The 23,651-nt window shown below is 37.8% G+C and overlaps 1 protein-coding gene across 1 annotated transcript in view; it reads left to right on the forward strand.

The window, feature by feature from the left end:
* LOC114097622 (phospholipid-transporting ATPase IB-like) overlaps nucleotides 1-23,651 on the forward strand; it is a 155,435-nt gene that overhangs the window by 61,298 nt on the left and 70,486 nt on the right. Inside the window, 3 exon segments of the mRNA XM_071611730.1 lie at nucleotides 6,485-6,653; nucleotides 10,433-10,616; nucleotides 15,557-15,667. Coding sequence (XP_071467831.1) covers nucleotides 6,485-6,653; nucleotides 10,433-10,616; nucleotides 15,557-15,667 — 464 coding nt within the window.

Consider the following 23,651-nt stretch of genomic DNA (forward strand, 5'->3'; position numbering starts at 1 on the left):
TGCCTCTTTACTTTTAAACTCTTTTTAAAGGGGCCCACCTGATTAGGTTCGGCCCACTCAAACTCAAGGGGAATGCATTATAGTAGTCTCACCTATATCCACAGTTTTTCTTTCCATGGTTTCAGTTATCCATAGTAAATTAGGGTTCAAAAACATCGATATTTATTTTTCTGATGAGAGAGAGATAGAGAGAAACAATGTTTGCATGTTTTTTATAGTATATTATTGTAATTTTTCTATTTTGTTATTAGTTATTTTTATTAATTTTTACTGTACTTGATTTATAAATTTAATTTTATCATAGATATATATGTATAAGGAAAACCATAGTATATGGGATTAGGTTCTATCCATGGTTTCAACCAACCACTGGGGGTCTTGGAAAAGACCAAAAGATCCACTGGGGGGTCTTGGAAAATATCCATCAAGGAGAAGGGAGGATTACTATATACGGGACGGGCACATTTGTAGGTGAGAATTTTAGGATCCTGCCTTCCACCAGATGGAATCTTAGGTCATTGTTTTTCATCTGTTTTTTAAAAATTTAAACATTAAATCTATCATTTTCCTCTAAATATTGCTTTGTTTGTATTGCACCAATATTGATATGTTGTAATTTCATTACCATCATTTCAAACTATTTCTCAATTTCTATTATTATTTCTTCTTTACTTATGCCTTATTAAAAAGTGTGCTAATTAATTTCCACAAAATTGTCATTTTTCCTAGATGTCTTTCTTTTAATTTTATTTCATTTCAGATAAAAGTCAAATACTCTGGTTGCTTTTAGTCCTTTGAAATTCACTGAAATTTGTTTAGTAATCCATTATATTGTCTGTCTCAGTGAACATAACATGTACACTTGAATGTAATGTGTATTTTCTAGTCATTGTGTACAGCAAATATCAATCATGTCAAGGTGGTTGAGAGAACTGTTGTAATTAACTGTGTCCTTACTGCTTGTTTTTCTAGCCATTCTTTCAATTTTTGAGAAGACCATTTAAATTTCTTTTCGTGATTGTGTGTGTGTGTGTGTGTGTGTGTGCGCGCGCGTGTAGCGCTGGGGACTAAAATCAGGGCCTTATGCATGCTAAGAAGGTACTCTACCACAGAGTTACATCTCCAAGCTCATCTTTCTGTGATGTTTTTTAAAATTTTTTAAATTAAATGTAGATGGGTACAATATCTTTATTTTATTTATTTATTTACTATGGCACTGAGGATCGAACCCAGTGCCTCATGCAAGCGAGGCAAGCGCTCAACCTTTTACCCTTAACAAACTTAGCTACATCCCCCGACCTTCTTTCTGTGATTTTTGAATTTAATATTTCTATTTTAAATTATGCCAGTTATTGCTTTATGCATCTTAAGAGTTTCTTGGATTTTGTTTTTATTAGTCACATATATAATAATTGTCAAATCTTCCTTAGAAATTGGCCTTTATTTTTATGATATATCCCTGTTTGTTTTAGGCAATGCTTTTTGTCTATAGGCCTATTGTATTTGATATGAATCAACCTACTCAAGCTTTATAATGCTTACTGTTTGCACTATTTATATTTTTCTGTATATTTACCTTTACCTTATCTTTTTTGTGTTCTGTTTATGATGTTCCAGCATACCATATATAGGACATCTATAAAAACTTAAGTTTTGCAGAGCTGGGATTGTGGCTCAGTGGCAGAGTGTTTGCCTTGCATGTAGGAGGCACTGGGTTTGATCCTCAGCACCACATAAAAATAAATAAATAAAATAAAAGGTATTGTGTCCATCTACAACTAAAACAAACAAACTTAAGTTTAACAACAAATATACCACCTATGGTAACTTATTGCTCAATTTAAGTTTTTACAAGTACCCTATATAGAACACTGAGATATAATGCGTTAAATGTATCTGATTATGGAAACATGAACTTTGATATTACTTTTTTGATTCAAGTTCTGACAGTCACTGCCCTTAACTTATAATAGATAACCTGTTATTAGAGTAACTATTAATTGCATCAGATTTAGTACTAATAAGTTATTACTTGTTTTCTGTTTGTCTTCCCTCTTCCTCTTTCTCTGTTCTTCTCTTCCCGATGTTTTTTGGGAGAAGAGGCAGTTGATTTGAATAGTTTTTAGAATTCTATTTTTACCCATCTATTAACTTTTAGTCAAATGTTTTTCATTATTATTCTTCATGGCTGCTTTAGAGATGGTAACATAGATCCTTACCTTTTCATGTTATAGTTAAAATTAATATAGTAACTCTTTATATAAAAGTAGAAAGCGTATAATCATATAAATTTATTGCACATTGCTTACTGACCTTTTTGTTATTGTTTTATTTTTATTTATCTAAATGTCATAATTCCCACAAATCATGAACACAACTTTTGCCTTATGCGGTTATACATGTTTGAAAAAAAATTAGATAAAGTAGTGTATTATACTTGACTTAGAGATTTATGATTTCTGATGCTCTTCATTTATTCCTGAAGATCCAAGCTTTCTAGCATCATGTCCTTTCAGGTGATGAATTATTATTTTTTTGATCGGGGTTTTAACCCAGGGACACTTTACCACTGAGCTATACCTCCAACCCCACCCTACCCCCTTTTTTTTGACACAAGGTCTCACAAAGTTGCTTAGAGCCTTGCTAAATTGCTGAGGCTGGCTTTGAACTTATGATCCTCCTGCCTCAGCCTCCCCAGCTGCTGGGATTATAGGTGTGCAACAGCATACTTGGCTCAGGTGATGAATTTTATTTAGCATTTTTTGTAGACTGCTGACAGTATATTTAGTTTTTCTTTATTTGGAAATACCTGCCTTTTCATTCACTCTTGAGAAATGTGTTGTTGTTTGTTTGTTTGTTTGTTTGTTTTGCAGTGCTGGGGATTGAACCCAGGGCCTTAGATATAATAGGCAAGCTGTCTACCACTGAGCTACACACGCCAACCCTTACTTTCCTTTACCCTTAAAAAATAGTTTCACTGGGTACAGAATTCTTGTTTGAATTTTTACTTTATCTCTTTAAATTTATTGTTCAGTTGTCTTCTGGTTTCTATGATCTCTGAAGAAAGTCTGCATCATTTTGGTAGTTACTCCCCTTGATGTAATGAGTATTATTCTCTGTTTTCAAATATTTCTCTTTGTTGTTTGGTTTAAGCCAGTTTGAGATATACCTAGGCATTTTTTTCCTAACTATTCTTTTGGACTCCACTAAGCTTATTAAATTACTAAATCTATGGTTTTCACTAAATTTCTGGTCATTGTTTCTTCAAGTAATTTTTTTTTCTGGAACTTCAATTACCTGTAGGTAAGTCATGGGATTTTTTTTCCTCTCATAGATTCCTGTTTCTCTTTCCATCTTTTCCTATCTTTTGTCTTTCCATATTTGTATTGGACAGTCTTATTTGTCTACCTTAAGTTCACTGGCTCATTTTGCCAGTAAGCCCATTTGTTGATTATTTTTATCTCAGCTATTTTTTAGTTGTAAAGCTTACATTTTCTATTTCTTTGCTGAGATTTCCAGTTTTTTAATTCTCTATGAGCATAATTATGATGGCTTCTTTAAAGTGTCTGGTAACTATGTTAATTTTACAGTTAGCATTTGTTTCTTGTCTTTTCCCATAGTGCAGGATGAGCTTCTCCTGTTTCTTCTTACGTTGAGTAATTTGAGATTGAATCATGAACATTGTGAATGCTGTATTGTAGGGCTCCAGATGCTGTAATACTGAAGTATAACAATTTTACCAGATTACAAACTACATCAGTGTCTGTCAATAGGGGACAGATTGGTATAATGGAATACCATAAAGCAATTAAAAAGAACTATTGTCAATATATTATATAGCAGCCCAGATGAATCTGTAAAAAGGTATGTTGAATGAAGAAATCCAAACACAAAAGTACATTCTAATTATTTGATTTACATGTAGATCACAAACAGAGAAGACAAAACAAGAGACACAGAAATCAGACAGGTGGTCACTTCTAGGTGCAGGTGTTTACATGCAGAAACATCTAAAGTCCTGTAAATGTTCTATATATTTATCTGGTTGATAATTAGATAGGTGTATATATATTTAAAGAATCATTAATTGTTCTTTTCAATTTGTGTGTTTCACTGCCTATTATCTCTCAATATTCAGCATAAACATTTACAAAGAAATATCTCATTATGTTTAAGGAGTACTTAATTCAAATCTTAACTCCTCACAGTATAGAATAGTGGTGATATCTCTTTTATCATTTTTCTTTATCTTCCAATTTAGTTTGCATATATTTTGTGTGGAGAATTTATAATATTAGAAAGATCTTAAGAATATAATATGAAATGGAATCTTATATTATTTATAAAGCCCCCTCCAATACTAAATAATAGATAAAGGCTGAATTGTAGTTTTTAACTTCTCCAAATTATACACACCAAAGGAAACTAAAACATGTTTAAATTCATGTTTACAAAGCTTGGTTTCCATTGCATAAGTAACAACAATGAGTTATATGAAATAGAATTTTCTAGAATCTAGTCTTGCTCTGGTGCATCTTACTTTGGAAAGCACTATTTTACTTAAATATTGTGTTTCATACAATGACTCTGGTACTTTATCTCTCTAAATTTTTCTAAGTTTCTATAAACTTTAAACCTTTTTATTTTCAAAACTCATTTCTAAATAATCATTATTTAATGGTGGACACATTTTTTTTACATAATGGAAGCACACATGTAATTTTCCATATAATGTGCTGCAAGTTAGCAAAGCTCTATCACTTTTAAAACATGTCACTGAATTTTGCACAGTTAACTTCAGCAAATCGCTCAGGTTAGCAACATTCTAGATGAACCGTATTAGAAGAATTGTCTTAACTTTCATTAACATTGTCAGCAGAAGCACTGGTAGGGAGAAACAAGTAGAAAATTTAGGAATGAAAGAAAATTAGTTTAAAGATAATTAGATTAAAGATAATATAATAATTAGAATTGCATCAAGTTTTGAGTTAAGTAATCAAATGAAACATGCCAAGTATTAAAGTCAAGGAAAACAGTTTTGTCAGATCCTTTTTCAGGGACAGAACACTTGCAGTCTCTTGAAAACAATGAAGAAATAATCAGTCAGCTGTGTGGAAAAAGTAGAAGTGGAAATGCTTAAAGTAATATATGGATTATATTACACGTAATAGTTCCTACATGGTGCGGAGTAAAATTTTCAAGTGATTGAATTCTATGTTATTAGGCCTTCTTATTTACATAAATGCCCTAGTAATTCAACTATTAATAAACCACTCTTTTATTACAGGAAACACAGTTACTTCATTTGCATGATGAATAAGGAAGACTTTTTGAGAAAAATAGTGATGAGAAAAAAACTGTTACTTCATTACAGTTTTTGGTGCTTGACATCAGTTGGGCTTTTCTCCCATGTGGCATATGAATTAGATGAAATTAGAATTTCGTCTATTCATATGTTTAAGGAAAGCAGAGATCATAGAAAACTGTGTCTACTTTCCATAGGTCACTAAATATGACTGCAAATTATAGTTAAGAGAAATAATTAAATAATGACCTTTTAAATATGGTGCTTTTATGGCATTGACTTTAAATAGTCATAGAAACAAAATGGAGATACAACCCATAAATATCTTTGTACACTTAACTATCCATCTACCTTTCATGTGTGTAAACACATGTGTGTGCACACGTGTGTGTGTGTGTGTGTGTGTGTGGTGCTGGTGTTGGAACTCAAGGCCTCACACATTTTGTTGCATATGGATTTACAGTTTTTCCCAGCACCATTTGTTGAAGATGCTATCCTTTCTTCAGTGTATGTTTTTGGCACCTTTGTCTAATATAAGATAATTGTAATTTTGTGGGTTAGTCTCTGTGTCCTCTATTCTGTACCATTGGTCTACCAGTCTGTTTTGGTGCCAATACCATCCTGTTTTTGTTGCTATTGCTCTGTAGTATAGTCTAAGGTCTAGTATAGTGATGCCACCTGCTTCATTTTTCCTGCTAAGGACTATTATTTATTTTCTATTGTAGCCATGTAAGCAGGTATAAGTGGTACTCTGCTATGCTTTCAATTTGAATTTTCCTAATGGTTAATTATATCAAGCATCTTTTTATGATATTTATTTACTTTTTCATCTCATTTTTTTTCTTTTTCTTGGGGATTGAACCTAGTACCTTATACTCGCAGAGAAGATGCTCACCAGGGAGCCACATCCCCACCCCATCAGTGAAATTTTTTGAAGCAAAGAATGAAGTAAACATGTACCACTGGGGCTGGGGTTGTGGCTCAGTGGTAGAGCACTTGCCTAGCAAGTGCGAGGTGCTGGGTTCTATCCTCAGCACCACATAAAAATAAATAAAATAAAGGCATGTGTCCCAACAACAACTAAAAAAAAAAAATGTACCTCAATCCTCCATCTTGATTCAGATGTCTTTTTGTTTATATGAGAAATACAAAGTTATGCTTTCCTCCTGTTTTAGGCAGCACAACAAGCAATTAACCATAACTGTGGAGATCTTGGAAATTTATTAGGTAAAGAGAACGACTTGGCCCTAATTATTGATGGTGAAACATTGAAGTATGCCTTAAGGTTTGAAATTCAGAAGAAGTTCCTAGATTTGGCCCTTTCATGTAGAGCAGTATTATGTTGTAGGTAAGAATATTCATTCTTCATTTTTTTCTCTGTTGTACTTACTACTGTATTAACAGTACAGTATATGAAGAAAATCTAGAACTGAAAATGTAAATTTCTTTAGAGACAACATTTCTTATTGGGAAAATGCATTCTCAAACAGAAATGCAAAAGTCTGTATTGAATTCTAATTGTCAGGATTAAGATTTACAGGAAAGCAGTTAAAATTTTTTCAAATGTAAATTGCTTATTAATGAATGATAAGTTGGAAGAAATCTGCTATAATAACAAAGGTCACAGAATTTCTTTTGCATGCTAACAAGATGTCTGGTGGTTGGAAACTCTAGATAGCTTCAGGACAGGAAGAGATCATAAGAAAGACCAAAACAGGATTAAAGATTTGGAACTTTTCAACCCTATCCCTCACCTCTTGGGAGCAAAAGGGGCATAAGTTTAAATTGATCACCAATGGCCAATAATCAATTATGCAACATAATGTAGCTTCCTATAGGCATCCAAAGTGCTAGCTTTAGAAAGTTTCCAGATAGCCAAAATGTAGAGGTGCCTGGAGGGTGGGAGAAAGCATGGAGGCTTCATACCCTTTCTCCATGCATCTCTTCATCAGCACCCTTTGCAACAAACAACAACAGCAATAACAAAAAAAGTGTTAGTAAAAACTTCCCTGAGTTCTGAAGCCACTCTAGCAAATGAGTCAAACCTGTGGAGGAGGTTGTGGAACATTTGTTAGAAGTGGGGTGAGGGTGGTTTTGGGCACTGAGCCCCTAACCTGTAGCATCTGACACTACATCCAGTATGATAGCTTCAGAATTGAATTGTATTAGATGACACCCTTTTGATGTCCACTGGAGAACTGATTGGTTGCTTGGTGTGTGGAGAAATACCCCCAACCACATTTGGTCACTGTATTAGTTAGCCATTTCACTGCTGTGACTAAAAGATCCGACCAGAACAACTGTAGAGGAGGAAAAGTTTATTTGGTAGTTCACAGTTTTAGAGGTCTCAATCCATAGATAGCAGGCTCCATTCCTAAGGGCTCAAGGTGAGGCAGGACATCATGGCGGAAGAGTGTGGCAGAGGGAAGCAGCTCACATGGTGATCAGAAAGCAAAGAAAGAGAGACTCCACTTGCTAAATACAAAGTATATAACCCAAAGCCAGGCCCCAATTCCTACCTTCTCCAGCCACACCCCTCCTGCCTCCAGTTACCATTCGGTTAATCCCATCAGGGATTAATTCATTGATTAGACTAAGGCTATGACCCAATCATTCTCTTCCAAACCTTCTTGTATTATCTCACACATGAGCTTCTGGGGGACACCTCACATCCAAACCAGAAGAGTCACGTTTGGTCTGCTCATTAGTGCTCAGAAGCATTCAGTGTTGTGTGTTGAGTACAGATTAGGAAAAACTGAGTTTGTTTTTAATCTATGCCCTTACTATCTTGCATAAATTGCCCCAATCCTTATTTCCGTTTTCCTGAATGGGACCACTATGGGAATTTTGTGCTGTTTCAGCCAACAAAATTACAAGACAAACTTTGCCAGATATGAATGCAAAGACCATTTAATGGATGGAATGACATCAATATTGGTACAACCATAGAACTTGTGAGATATGGCTTCGTGCCTGCACATGGAACATAGCTTTATGTGGTTTTATTGACTGAAGCTTAATATTAAGGTAAATGTCATTTTAGATTTTATTTTCACAAATTTGGTAAGGTAGGTGTAAAAATCCAAAAGGGTGAGATTCCATTTTTATCCTTATCTGGTAAGGACTAATTTGGAGTTTTAATGAAAGACTCAGAACTACCTCGTGAAATTAATAGCAACTTGATGTTAAGCAGAAGGAGGGCTTAAAGGTCCCAATCACTCTCCTACTGTATTTATAGAGCTCTGATTGGCCCAGGGAATGGAATTAAGGTTTGAAAATATGAAGTCAGATTTGGGATCGATACAAGTTTGTGTGTGTGTGTGTGTGTTACGTACGTACATACATTTGCATTTCTCACAGATATGGTAGTCTGAGTGTGAAAGTGGTTGTCCGACCAGATGGTAAAGTTATTAACATTGGAAGTTTTCTAGTAAAAGCACCAGTGTCTTGGTGGGAACACATACCTGATTTCTAACATCTACTTCAGAAAATGTTCACTCTTTTCCACTCTGTTTCACAAGGTGGTGATTTTAATTCATTATGTTCTCTTGATTATGAAACAAAAGTTCTAACACATTTGTTTTAGTCAGCTTTTTCACCATTCTGAATGAAAGACCTAACAACAATTTTAAAGAAGCAAGAGTTTGTCAGCGCTCACATTTTGGAGATCTCAGTCCATAGAGTCCTCAGGGTCCAAGGAGAGGGAGAACATCATGGCAGAAGAGTGTCACGGAGGAAAGCAGACCAGAACATGGCACCAGGAAGCAGAGAGAGTTCTCCCAACAACAAATAAAATATAAACCCCAAAGGCATGCTCTCAGTGTCCCACCTCCTTGAGCTGTACCCCACCTACCTACAGTTAACACCCAGTTAATCCCTATCAGGGGATTAATGTACTGATTAGGTTAAGTCTCTCACAACCCAATGGTTTCACTTCTAATCTTTCTTGCCTTATCTCACACTTGAGCTTTGGGGGTCACCTCATACCTAAACCATAACAGCATTCTAATCAAGGAAACCAACTATCTCCTTAGTTTTTAATAAACTCATCTAATTTAATTTAAATTAGTTTTTAGGAGCTTTTTTTGAGAAAAAGGAATGGTGAGGTCATTCACTTACTAGAAAATAAAAATAAAATCTTTGTGTAGCCATCATTTTTTGATAGAGCTATAAGTCAAATTATTGAGTAAATGAAACAATGAGTGATAAATAGGAAAAAAGCATTTTGCTGCTTCTTCCTTTGAATCTTTGAAAATATTTCATGCACAGACAGGACCTGCTAGCCTGAAATTATTTAGGATTATTAAATTTGTTTTTGTAGATTGTCTCAGGAAAAAAAAATCAATGATAATATTCTAATCTGTGAGAAGGAAACAAGATTTCATGCTGTTACATCACTTGTGTTTGTTGTTAGTTACCAGAGCCCAACTTTGACTCTATTTAAAATAAATAAATAAATTTATATATATAAATCTCCTTGAATGAATTCAAGTTCAAAGGGGTGTAATTTGATTTTCAAAGGCTACTTCATATCCACACTTAGGGTAAAGACTTTTAAATAGTGTCATAAATAGGAGATATCTGTCTTTCTCTCATGTAGGTAGCTAATGTAAATTAATATGCAGGTTTGAGTCACACAAGAGTGAGTGGGGGATCTCTCTACATGTAAACTGGGAAACTATAAGAATTTATTTTGCAATGTTGAAGAAGTTACTATGTTATTTATTTATTTATTGGTGGAAGTGATGAGAACATTTTTGTATATGACAAAAGTTTCATTAAAGAATTGGAAAACTTATGCCTGCACATGGAACATAGCTTTATGTGGTTTTATTGACTGAAGCTGGGGTTGTGGCTCAGTGGCAGAGCGCCTGCCTCGCATGTGTGAGGCACTGGGTTCAATCCTCAGCACCACATAAAAATGAATAAACGAAATAAAGATACTGTGTCCATGTATAACTAAAAAAAATATTTTAAAAAAGAATTGGAAAACTTAGTATCTTCCATTTAAATGTAGTTATGTGCTGATTATCGTTGACTTTTTTTGTAAAAACTTTTAGAATAGTGTGAAGTAAAATGAACCTAAACACAACCTTTAAAAGTGGTTCTGTCTATCTTCCTTTTCAGGCTATCTCCCCTCCAGAAAGCTGAAATAGTGGACTTGGTGAAGAAGCATGAAGAGGCCATCACTCTTGCTGTTGGGGATGGTGCCAACGATGTGGGGATGATCCGGATGGCCCATGTGGGAGTGGGGATCAGTGGGAATGAGGGCATGCAGGCCACCAACAACTCAGATTACTCCATTGCTCAGGTCAGTGCTGTGGGACACCAGCTGGTCATGGGAGATGTTGATGAGTTCCATCTGCCCCTGAGGTGTACCTAACCTCTCTAAGCTGCCTCGTAAGGAAAATTACCACACATTTGGAGTTCTTAAAGTTTTTATCCTTATACACTTTGGAGTTTCATTGATCAGCTCTGCAGATAGGTCAAACTAATGCCACTAAGAATTTATAGTCCTGTTAATATAATCTCTAAATCCTCAGTCTCCTCAAAATGTGTATTTTGCTTTGTGGTATCTTGTGACAAAGATTTATTAAAGACATATAATCTCTTAATTTCCTTTTTTATTGGCAGTTTTTTTTAAAAAAATATTGTTTAAAGCAGCTTTGGATTCACAGAAAAACTGAGCAGAAGGTACAGAGATTTCCCATGCACTGTCAACAACCCCACGCCCGAAGTGGTATAGCTGTTACAACTGTAATCCTACATCCATGTATCTTAATCACCAAAAGTCCAAAGTTTACATTATGGTTCACTCTTGATGTTGTATGTTCTATGGATTTGAATAAATGTAAAATGATAGGTATTCACCATTATAATATCATACAGAGTAGTTTCCCTAAAAATCCTCTGTGCTCTATCAGTTTATTCTTCCACCCATCTACCTCCTGACTACTACTGATCATTTTCTATTACCATAGTTTTCCAGAATGTTATGTATTTGGAATCATGCAGCATATAGCCTTTTTGACTGACTTCTTATACTTGATATGCATGTAATTTCCCCCATGTCTTTTCATGATTAAACAGCTTATTTATTTTTAGCACCAAATAATATTTCATATTCTAGATTGCCAATTTGTTTATCCATTCCCCTACTAAAATTCATCTTGGTTTATTTCAACTTTTGGCCATTGGACTTAAAGTGTCCATAAATATCCATTTGTGAATTTTTGCATGGATGAACACAAGTTTTCAATTCCTTTGAGTAAATATCAAGGAGTGGGATTTCTGGATTGTGTTATAAATGTTTTGTTTTGTAAGAAACTGACAAATTATTTCCAAAAGTAGATATTTAAGAACAGTGTATACTCATGATTTATAACTGCATTTTTTACATAGGGACCAGTTGTAAATAATTCTGTATTTTTTAACATAGGGATCAATAGCTGAATTCCTGGGTGAAGTGGCCATTATTTGGCCAATGACCCTGAAGCTGGGAACAAGCAAGTTTGCTCACCAAAACATTGTTATCTTTTATTGATTTATAAAGCAGTATCATCTAAGTGATATTCCAACTTCCCCAGGCAGAATAATCACAATCTTGTTAAAGGAAATTCCCTTTAATGTCTGTATGTGTCAAGTTTTTGCTGCTATAAAAAATTACCTAAGGCAGGCTACTATGAAGAAAAAGGTTTATTTAGCTCTGTTTAGGAAATTCAAGGACATGGTGCCTACATTGGTTGACTTCTAGTGAGGACCCTCTAGCTGTCTAACAACATGGTGGATAGCAATGGTAGAAGCATATGTGGGAATACATGATTACATCTTGGTACAAAAAGCCAAAGAAGCCTGGCTGAGGCCAAGCTCAGGCCTTTATAATAAGCCTCTCAAGTGTGCTCCCAAAGGGTCCCATGACAGTTGCCTTAATTTCTTCTGAGGGCAAGGCCCCAATCACCTACATATCTCCCCTTAGGCTCCACATCTTGAAGGCCCCACACCAGGTGCCAATATTGCTACTCTGGGGACAAAACTTCCAACACATGGATCCTTGGAGATCAGACAACATCTAAACCATAGCAATAGCCATTTCTTGATTGATGTTTTCATATGGAAGCGGCCAACCTCACGATTATGGGGACTAGAGGCATAGAACCAATTAAAACTATGGGCTAACATTCACCAGAATCATAGAGATAGCACCACACAATATCCTTTACTACTTAACAAAAACATTTTCCTGTTTTTACACTTTAGTATTTTGACTTTTGAAGGATATAATTTTTATTTAATAATTTAATATTGACTTTTAATGACTACAATATTTTCATCACATTCTACCAATTAGCAGCAACACTTTTCAGTCTTGCTGAATTCAGAAGCTTCATGTAATCTTTGAAAATCTCCCTAGAAATACCCACAGGACTCTGGGTAGGTTATCCTTATTTGGGGCAGTTGTTATTGTAGCCTCTCTCTGAGAAGCTATATGATTTTTTAATCCACTCACAGGTTAGTAGATACCTGAAGCTAAAATGGTGACATCATACTTTTCTCCTCTTCTCCTCCTTTTTTTTTTTTTAAAAAAAAAAATATGGTGCTTGTTATCAAACCCAGGGCCTTGCATAAGTGAAGCATACACTTTACCACCAAGCTATGTCCCCAGCTGTACAGCAAACATTCTTAGAGGTCCATATTTGAATCAGATCAGTTCTAACCTACATATGCATGGATTAAATGTGCTGTTGTATAGAGAGGTAAACTGTGGCTCCTGTGTGTTAGGAGGTCTGAGTTGAGAAGCATGCTATTTGCTTATGATCATAGCATCTGTCTATAGACAGGAAATGGTCGCACCAAATTCCCTCATATCTTTTCCTTAAGCACCAACTACCATTGAGACACATGCTTCTCATAGTCTCAGCAATTATATATGATATAGCCTTGAATTTTTAAACACCATAAATGCACAACACTGTCAGGGATCAGCTACATTGGAGTCTTAAAGGAATAGTTGTTTGCCATTTTCTTATGTATGTCTAAGAAAGAGACTACAGCCTTTCCTTTTAAAACCAAAGTCTTAATGGGATTTAAAATTATGAGGTTGTTCTCTTTGGAGTTAAAGAAAAATCCAGAAGGGAGGTAGGATTTTTGTGAGCTTTTGTTCTAGGAGATCAGCATTTGTCCTCATGCAGGGCACTTTACACTCTCGAGCACCTGCCATCTGAATCCTCTTTGACCTTTGTTCTGGACTCCCTCATCACAGCTGCATTTGTGGTTAGGCAGACAGTACAACTTTTTAGGCTTTCTTTTCCTCCTCCTGGATGTCCCAAAGTTGACACACCAAGCAGTCCCTAATGTAGTGTATTGGTTTGATTCATGCTTTGGCCCCTATTAAAAAGTTATTTCAGATTTATAGAAGCACTTTAAGTCACATAAATTTGCTTTCCCACTTTATTTTAAGCAACAGCAACTTATATTGGAGCTAGAAAGAATAGTGCTACCATAATGTGTGATACTACTTTCCCCCAGAATGATGCTTACCCCCCGTATTGTGGTGGAAATTTGTCTATTTCTGCCCTATCTTCATTTTACCCTTATCTGAGTTTCAGTGTTAGGTCAACAACCAACCATCATTTTGCCTTATGACCTCTTGGGTACAACTTTCCCCTGCCCAGAGCACATCAGTATAATATTCCGTTCAAAACTCTCTGATGAGAATCCATTATTTGCTATTTCCTCCCCAAATGTCTTACTATTTTAAAACTATCCTAATAAATAGAGAGCTTTGATTTAGAATTTTTTTTTCACCCCTGGAGATAAATCATTGCAAAACTAAAAACTGATAGGAATAGAAATGTTGTGTATAGTGACTCAAGTTTATTATCTGGTTCTGGGTTTCAAATGTTCTTTTCAAATTTACTTATTTTTGGTATAGTTATGCATCTTATGATTAAACATCTCCCTCCCTATCCTGCCCTTTCATGTTCCACTGTTAATATTTGTTTTAAAGGTTAATTTTTTTTTTGGTATATGTACCAACTTCTGTCACTTTGAAGTCACTGTTTAAATTAAGGACTTAACTAAATTACCATGAATTGCCTCATTTTGTAGAATAACTCGTGAATATACATTCATTTAAAACATGTTTATTGAGACCCTGCCACATTCTGGGTATGTTGCTAGGTATGCTGGATTGGTCAATGAACAAAGTAAACAATGAGTCCTGCCCTCCTAAGGTTTAGAAATGTTTCCCAAAGGCCCACTTGTTAAAGGTTTGGCCCCCAGCCTATGGCACTATTGGGAAGGGGTGAAGCCTCTAGGAAGTGGGGCCTCGTGGGAAAAAGTCAGTTCTTTGGGAACAGGTCCTTGAAGGGAATATTGGGAACCCTATGCCTTCATTTCTTTGTCTTTGCCTTCTGACCACCATGTGGTGAACAACTTCCATCTTCACATACTCTCACCATGATATGCTGCCTCGTCACAGGCCCAAATAAAAGGTGCCAACTGACTGTGGCCCCAAACCACTAAAACCATGAGGCAAAACAGATCTTTTCTCTGTACAAGTTGATTGTCTCAGGTATTTGGTCACAGCAATAGAAAGCTAACTCATGTCCATATGCAGCTTACATTGCAATGAATAAATCCAGTACGTCTTACACTGGAAGAAAAGCAAAAAGAAGATGGGGGTGAGAGATTCAGGAGTGTCCCAGAGTCCTGCCCTTTTGTCCTTGTTACATTTTTTGTTTATATTTTTTATTTATTATAGGAAACAGGGAACTGATTCCTACAAGACATTATTACTTCAACCTAATCAGACAAAACACTCAGTGATTGAATCTGAGTTTCCTGTTTCCAATATGATGTTTTTTTTTATTAAATAATTCTGACTCGTTCTTATGATTAAGATCCTAGACGTGTATTTAGTTAAGACCCAGGCACAAAAAACAAATATTATTTTGAAAAATCCATACCTGTTATTATTAATAACAAAGCACCATTTGCTGGACAAAAAATGATATTTAATGGTTTATTTTTGATGTTACTGTTGAAACAAGAGAATTCTTTAAAAGGTCATTATAGCCAAGTGCCATGTCAGATTGCTTTAGGACTAATGTTCATTCTCTCCTCTTCTACATTACATTTGCTAAAGGGGGAACTGCTAAATTATGAAATACTGGGAACATAATACTTTGTGGGTTTTCACACTAAATGGTAGTTTCATTTGAACTTTTGTTGACTATTGTTTCTTTTCAGTTTAGATACTTGGAGAAGCTTCTGTTGGTTCATGGAACTTGGAACTATTTTCGAGTGACCAAATGCATATTGTATTCTTTCTACAAGAATGTAGTGCTATACATTATTGGGGTAAGAAAGGAGATGCATTTCATTTTCTTTCTTCAAGGAATTAGGTCTTTTCTGTGATTTAGACTTGGTAATTAAAACTTTTTTCATATTAAAGTATTATCAAAAGAAAATTCCTTATAACTAAATTTAGCAGTTTACTTGAGCAAATCAAGACCAAAAAAAATTGTTTCTTGATTATGTTCTGATTCTTTACTAACCCCCAAAACTAGAGCAAGTTATGAGAATTCTAACCAACAATGTGATCTGATAGCATTGATGAAAAACAGAAGTGAGACCTAGAAAACAATTTAACAACACCTTGAATAATCAGTCAATGGGTTACAACTAAACTAATTAATTGCTTACAGCTTAATTAGTTAATTGTCTACAATTCCTCCTGCAACCAACCAAAGCTCAGGTACTGTGATTCAACTCTATTCTGGTTTGGACTGCTGGGCCCATTACAGGTGCCTGTTCTAAATCCATGGATCCCCACAGATTTTATTTAACAGTGCTGTTAACAAAATCCTGCTTCAAGTTTTTGCCTATAGAAGTGACTAAATAAAAAGTGTCGAGGGAAGGAAGATGGCGGCGAGGGGAGTGCATTGTCCCCGTGTGCTGCTTCACTGTGTGGGAGTATGACAAGTCAGGACGGCTAAAGGATATTTTGTTAGGAATTTCCAGCAATAGTGGGGTGCTCCGGAACCTGGAGGAAGGATTTCCATAGCACGAGGATCGGCTACGGGGACTCAAATGCGAGAGGTTTGTCGCACGGAGGGTAACACTGCTTATTCAGCAAATCGCCCCGCGGCTAAAGTCTGGGATAGAGACGCAGGGTTACAGCGCTGCAGTTTCTGCCAGCCGCGCAAGCACCGTACTCAGGGCTGAATTCTGGGTTCGAGACGGGGGAAGGAAGCGGTCCATCTCGGTTCTCCACACCGGTCAGACCACAGAGGAGGCCAGCAGCCACCATGTTGGTAAACTGACGTCACCACTCCTGTTTTTGACTGACCGCAGCTCATTCAGCCATAGAACAGGTAATTTCAGGCTGCAATTCGCCTGCGGCTTGCAGACAGATTGCTAGGGCTCAGCGCCTGGGTGCTTCTTAGAACCTGATCTTATCAGAGTGAATACCGAGCGCGGGGCGGCCGAGTTCCGGCTCCCGGAACTGAGCCCGCGGAGACTGCTTCTTGGAGCTTACATTTATAGGAGCTTACACCGAGCACGGAGTGGCCGAGTTCCGGCTCCTGGAACTTCCCTGGCCCGGGGCTAGGAGCCCGCGGAAACTGCTTCTCGGTCCGGGTCCTGCTGAGGGCCAGTCAGGACTCACCCGGTGCTTTGGTTGCCCGGCAAGGGAAACGAAATGCTGCCATTCGCATAGGATACCAACATGGCAGAGATCTGACGTCTGTAGAAAGCGGCGGAGGAGGGAACTTCATCAATACCAGTGGCGACATAAGCAGTTGGTCTCCTGGTAGGGGGGGTGAGGCACAGTCACCCGAGTCTCCTCAATTTGTCGTCGAGCCAGAGGGAAGGAGTCGGGCCGCCGCCAGCGCCCGGAGCAGGCCCAGCGGCTCGCCAGCGTGGTGACCGCGTGACCCCAATTGGAGAGGGGGCGGAGCGGAGCCGCCACCCGCACCCGCAAGGTGGGCAGACCCGCGACCCAGTGGTACATGGGCGTGGTAGGAGGGGCAGGGCAGAGCCGCGGTTCGAGCTTGCAAGGTAAACAGACCTGTGTCAGCCTGGCGGGTCAGGCCCAGTGGCCTGCCAGTGTGGTACACACGTCACCCCAACTGGAGTAGGGGCAGAGCAGATCCTTCTCCCACGCCCGGATCAGGCCCTGCCGGTGTGGTGGTCACGTGACCCCAATTGGAGTGGGGGCGGAGCGGAACTGCCACCCGTGCCCGCAGGGTGAGCAGACCAGTGATCAACCTGCAGATCAGGCCCAGGGGTCCACAGGCGTGGTAGGAGGGGCAGGGCAGATCCGCCGCCCGCGCCTCCAAGGTAGGCAGACCTACAACAGACCGGCGGATCAGGCCCAGGAGCCTGCCGGCGTGGTACAAACACCACCCTAATTGGAGTAGTGGCAGAGCAGAGTCGCCGCCCGTGCCAGGAACAGGCCCAGCATCCTGCAGGCGGGGTAGCCATGACACCCTAATTGGAGTAGGGGCAGAGCAGAGCCTCCACCCGTGCCCGAAAGGTGGGCAGATCTGCGACCGACCAGCGGGACAGGCCCAGTGGCCTGCCGGTACGACAGACACGTCACCCCATTTGCAGTAGGGGCAGAGTAGAGCCGCCGCCCGAGCCTGCAGGGTAGGCAAACCTGCAACCGACCTGCGGATCAGGCCCGGAGGCCTGCCGGCGTGGTACACTCGTCACCCCAATTGGAGTAGGGGCAGAACAGAGCCGCCGCCAGCTCCCAGAACAGGCCCAGTGACCTGCCGGCGTGGTAGCCACGACACCCCAATTGGAATAAGGAGAGAGCAGAGCCGCCGCCCGCACCTGCAGGAAAGATACGCAAGCAGTATGAAAAGACAAGGAAAGAAAGGACCACAAGCAATGCAGGTCAACGCAACTTTAGAAGAGGTAACAGCTGCAGCAGATGGAATGTCAGATAAAGAATTCAGGATATACATGCTTCAGATGATCTGGAGTATCAAGGAAGACATTAAACAGCAAAATCAGACAATGAAAGATCACTTCGACAACGAAATACGCAAACAAATCCAGGAAGCAAAGGATCAACTATACAGGGAGATAGAGGTTATAAAAAACAAACAAACAGAAATCCTAGAAATGCAGGAAGCAATAAACCAACTTAAAAACTCAATGGAGAATACTACCAGCAGAGTAGAACACTTAGAAGATAGAACATCAGACAATGAAGACAAAGTATTTCAACTGGAAAAGAACATAGACAGCTCAGCAAGACTGTTAAGAAACCATGAGCAGAACATCCAAGAAATATGGGATAACATTAAGAGACCAAACTTAAGAGTCATTGGGATACAGGAAGGTACAGAGCTCCAAACCAAAGGAATGAGAAGTCTATTCAATGAAATAATACAAGAAAACTTCCCAGACTTGAAGAATGAGACAGAACCCCAAATCCTAGAAGCCTACAGGACGCCGAATGTGCAAAATCATAAGAGATCCACACCTAGACACATTATAATGAAGATGCCCAACATACAGAATAAGGAGAGAATTTTAAAAGCTACAAGAGAAAGGAAGCAGATTACATTTAGGGGTAAGCCAATCAGGATAACAGCTGATCTGTCAACACAGACTCTGAAAGCTAGAAGATCCTGGAATAACATATTTCAAACACTGAAAGAAAATGGGTTCCAACCAAGAATTGTGTATCCAGCGAAATTAAGCTTCAGGATGGAGGATGAAATTAAAACCTTCCACGATAAACAAAAGTTTAAAGAATTCGCAGCTAGAAAACCATCTCTTCAAAACATCCTCGCCAAAGCATTACAGGAAGAGGAAATGGAAAATAACAATGAAAACCAACAGTGGGAGGTAGGACAGTAAAGGGGGGGGGAATAATCAAAGTGGAAAACAAACCATGTTTAGTAACAGAAATAAACAAATATGGCTGGAAGAACAACCCATATCTCAATAATAACCCTAAATGTTAATGGCTTAAACTCACCAATTAAGAGACACAGGCTAGTAGAATGGATCACAAAACAAGACCCAACAATATGCTGCCTACAGGAGACGCATTTGATAGGAAAAGACATACATAGGCTGAAGGTGAAAGGTTGGGAAAAATCATATCACTCATATGGACTTCGGAAACAAGCAGGAGTGTCCATACTCATATCAAATAAAATAGATTTCAAGCCAAAGTTAATCAAAAGAAATAAAGAGGGACACTACATACTGCTTAAGGGAACCATACACCAACAAGACATAACAATCATAAATATTTATGCCCCAAACAATGGTGCAGCTATGTTCGTCAAACAAACTCTTCTCAAGTTCAAGAGTCTAATAGATCACCATACCATAATCATGGGAGACTTCAACACACCTCTCTCGCCACTGGACAGATCTTCCAAACAAAAGTTGAATAAGGAAACTATAGAACTCAATAACACTATTAATAACCTAGACCTAATTGACATATATAGAATATACCACCCAACATCAAGCAGTTACACTTTTTTCTCAGCAGCACATGGATCCTTCTCAAAAATAGATCATATATTATGTCACAGGGCAACTCTTAGACAATATAAAGGAGTAGAGATAATACCATGCATCTTATCTGATCATAATGGAATGAAACTGAAAATCAACGATAAAAGAAGGAAGGAAAAAGCATACATCACTTGGAGAATGAACAATAGGTTACTGAATGATCAATGGGTTATAGAAGATATCAAGAAGGAAATTAAAAAATTCTTAGAGATAAATGAAAACACAGACACAACATATCGGAATCTATGGGACACATTGAAAGCAGTTCTAAGAGGAAAATTCATTGCTTGGAGTTCATTCCTTAAAAAAAGAAAAAAACAACAAATAAATGATCTCATACTTCATCTCAAAATCCTTGAAAAAGAAGAGCAAAACAACAGCAAAAGAAGTAGAAGGCAAGAAATAATTAAAATCAGAGCTGAAATTAATGAAATCGAAACAAAAGAAACAATTGAAAAAATTGACAAAACTAAAAGTTGGTTCTTTGAAAAAATAAACAAAATCGACAGACCCTTAGCAATGCTAGCGAAGAGAAGAAGAGAGAGAACTCAAATTACTAGCATACGGGATGAAAAAGGCAATATCACAACAGACACTTCAGAAATACAGAAGATAATCAAAAACTATTTTGAATCCTTATACTCCAACAAACTAGAAGATAGTGAAGGCATAGATAAATTTCTTAAGTCATATGATCTGCCCAGATTGAGTCAGGAGGATATAGAAAACCTAAACAGACCAATATCAATTGAGGAAATAGAAGAAACCATAAAAAGACTTCCAACTAAGAAAAGCCCAGGTCCAGATGGGTATACAGCAGAATTTTACAAAACCTTTAAAGAAGAACTAATACCAATACTTTTCAAGCTACTTCAGGAAATAGAAAAGGAGGGAGAACTTCCAAATTCATTCTATGAGGCCAACATCACCCTGATACCTAAACCAGACAAAGACACTTCAAAGAAAGAAAACTACAGACCAATATCTCTAATGAACCTAGATGCAAAAATCCTCAATAAAATTCTGGCGAATCGGATACAAAAACATATCAAAAAAATTGTACACCATGATCAAGTAGGATTCATCCCAGGGATGCAAGGCTGGTTCAATATACGGAAATCAATAAATGTTATTCACCACATCAATAGACTTAAAAATAAGAACCATATGATCATCTCGATAGATGCGGAAAAAGCATTTGACAAAGTACAGCATCCCTTTATGTTCAAAACTCTAGAAAAACTAGGGATAACAGGAACATACCTCAATATTGTAAAAGCAATCTATGCTAAGCCTCAGGCTAGCATCATTCTGAATGGAGAAAAACTGAAGGCATTCCCTCTAAAATCTGGAACTAGACAGGGATGCCCTCTCTCTCCACTTCTGTTCAACATAGTTCTCGAAACACTGGCCAGAGCAATTAGACAGACGAAAGAAATTAAAGGCATCAAAATAGGAAAAGAAGAACTTAAATTATCACTATTTGCAGATGATATGATTCTATACCTAGCAGACCCAAAAGGCTCTACAAAGAAACTATTAGAGCTAATAAATGAATTCAGCAAAGTGGCAGGATATAAAATCAACACGCATAAATCAAAGGCATTCCTGTATATCAGCGACAAATCCTCTGAAATGGAAATGAGGACAACCACTCCATTCAAAATATCTTCAAAAAAAATAAAATACTTGGGAATCAACCTAACAAAAGAGGTGAAAGACTTATACAATGAAAACTACAGAACCCTAAAGAGAGAAATAGAAGAAGATCTTAGAAGATGGAAAAATATACCCTGTTCATGGATAGGCAGAACTAACATCATCAGAATGGCGATATTACCAAAAGTTCTCTATAGGTTTAATGCAATGCCAATCAAAATCCCAACGGCATTTCTTGTAGAAATAGAGAAAGCAATCATGAAATTCATATGGAAAAATAAAAGACCCAGAATAGCAAAAACAATGCTAAGCAGGAAGTGTGAATCAGGCGGTATAGCGATACCAGACTTCAAACTATACTACAGAGCAATAGTAACAAAAACAGCATGGTACTGGTACCAAAACAGGCGGGTGGACCAATGGTACAGAATAGAGGACACAGAAACCAATCCACAAAACTACAACTATCTTATATTTGATAAAGGGGCTAAAAGCATGCAATGGAGGAAGGATAGCATCTTCAACAAATGGTGCTGGGAAAACTGGAAATCCATATGCAACAAAATGAAACTGAATCCCTTTCTCTCGCCATGCACAAAAGTGAATTCAAAATGGATCAAGGAGCTTGATATCAAATCAGAGACGCGCCGTCTGATAGAAGAAAAAGTTGGCTACGATCTACAGTCGGTGGGGTCGGGCTCCAAATTCCTCAATAGGACACCCATAGCACAAAAGTTAATAACTAGAATCAACAAATGGGACTTACTCAAACTAAAAAGTTTTTTCTCATCAAAAGAAACAATAAGAGAGGTAAATAGGGAGCCTACACCCTGGGAACAAATCTTTACTCCTCACACTTCAGATAGAGCCCTAATATCCAGAGTATACAAAGAACTCAAAAAATTAGACAATAAGAGAACAAACAACCCAATCAACAAATGGGCCAAGGACCTGAACAGACACTTCTCAGAGGAGGACATACAGTCAATCAACAAGTACATGAAAAAATGCTCACCATCTCTAGCTGTCAGAGAAATGCAAATCAAAACCACCCTAAGATACCATCTCACTCCAGTAAGATTGGCAGCCATTAGGAAGTCAAACAACAACAAGTGCTGGCGAGGATGTGGGGAAAAGGGTACACTTGTACATTGCTGGTGGGACTGCAAATTGGTGCAGCCAATTTGGAAAGCAGTATGGAGATTTCTTGGAAAGCTGGGAATGGAGCCACCATTTGACCCAGCTATTCCCCTTCTTGGTCTATTCCCTAAAGACCTAAAAAGAGCATGCTACAGGGACACTGCTACATCGATGTTCATAGCAGCACAGTTCACAATAGCAAGACTGTGGAACCAACCTAGATGCCCTTCAATAGACGAATGGATAAAAAAAATGTGGCATTTATACACAATGGAGTATTACTGTGCATTAAAAAATGACAAAATCATAGAATTTACAGGGAAATGGATGGCATTAGAGTAGATTATGCTAAGTGAAGCTAGCCAATCCCTAAAAAACAAATGCCAAATGTCTTCTTTGATATGAGGAGAGTAACTAAGAACAGAGTAGGGACGAAGAGCAGGAGAAGAAGATTAACATTTAACAGGGATGAGAGGTGGGAGGGAAAGGGAGAGAGAAGGGAAATTGCATGGTAATGGAAGGAGACCCTCAGGGTTATACAGTGGAGGAGGTAGAGAGAGAGGAGGGGAGGGGAGGGGAGAGGTGGGGAGGGGAGGGGAGAGGTGGGGAGGGGGGAGGGTGGAGGATGGGAAAGGCAGCGGAGCACAACAGACACTAGTATGGCAATTTGTAAATCAATGGATGTGAAACTGATGTGATTCTGCAATCTGTGTATGGGGTGAAGGTGGGAGTTCATAACCCACTTGAATCAAAGTGTGGAATATGATATGTCAAGAAATTTGTAATGTTTTGAACAACCCACAATAAAAATTTAAAAATAAATAAATAAATAAATAAATAAATAAATAAATAAATAAAAAGTGTCAATTAAACATCTTATAATATCATGATGACAGACACCAGACACCTACTCACCCAAACACAGTTAGGTCTGTTAGCTCTAGATTCTTCCAGTGATTAAACATACCAGATATCTTTGTGCTTCCTTCCA

Source organism: Marmota flaviventris, chromosome 4 (assembly GCF_047511675.1).
Source record: "Marmota flaviventris isolate mMarFla1 chromosome 4, mMarFla1.hap1, whole genome shotgun sequence".
Lineage (NCBI taxonomy): Eukaryota > Metazoa > Chordata > Mammalia > Rodentia > Sciuridae > Marmota > Marmota flaviventris.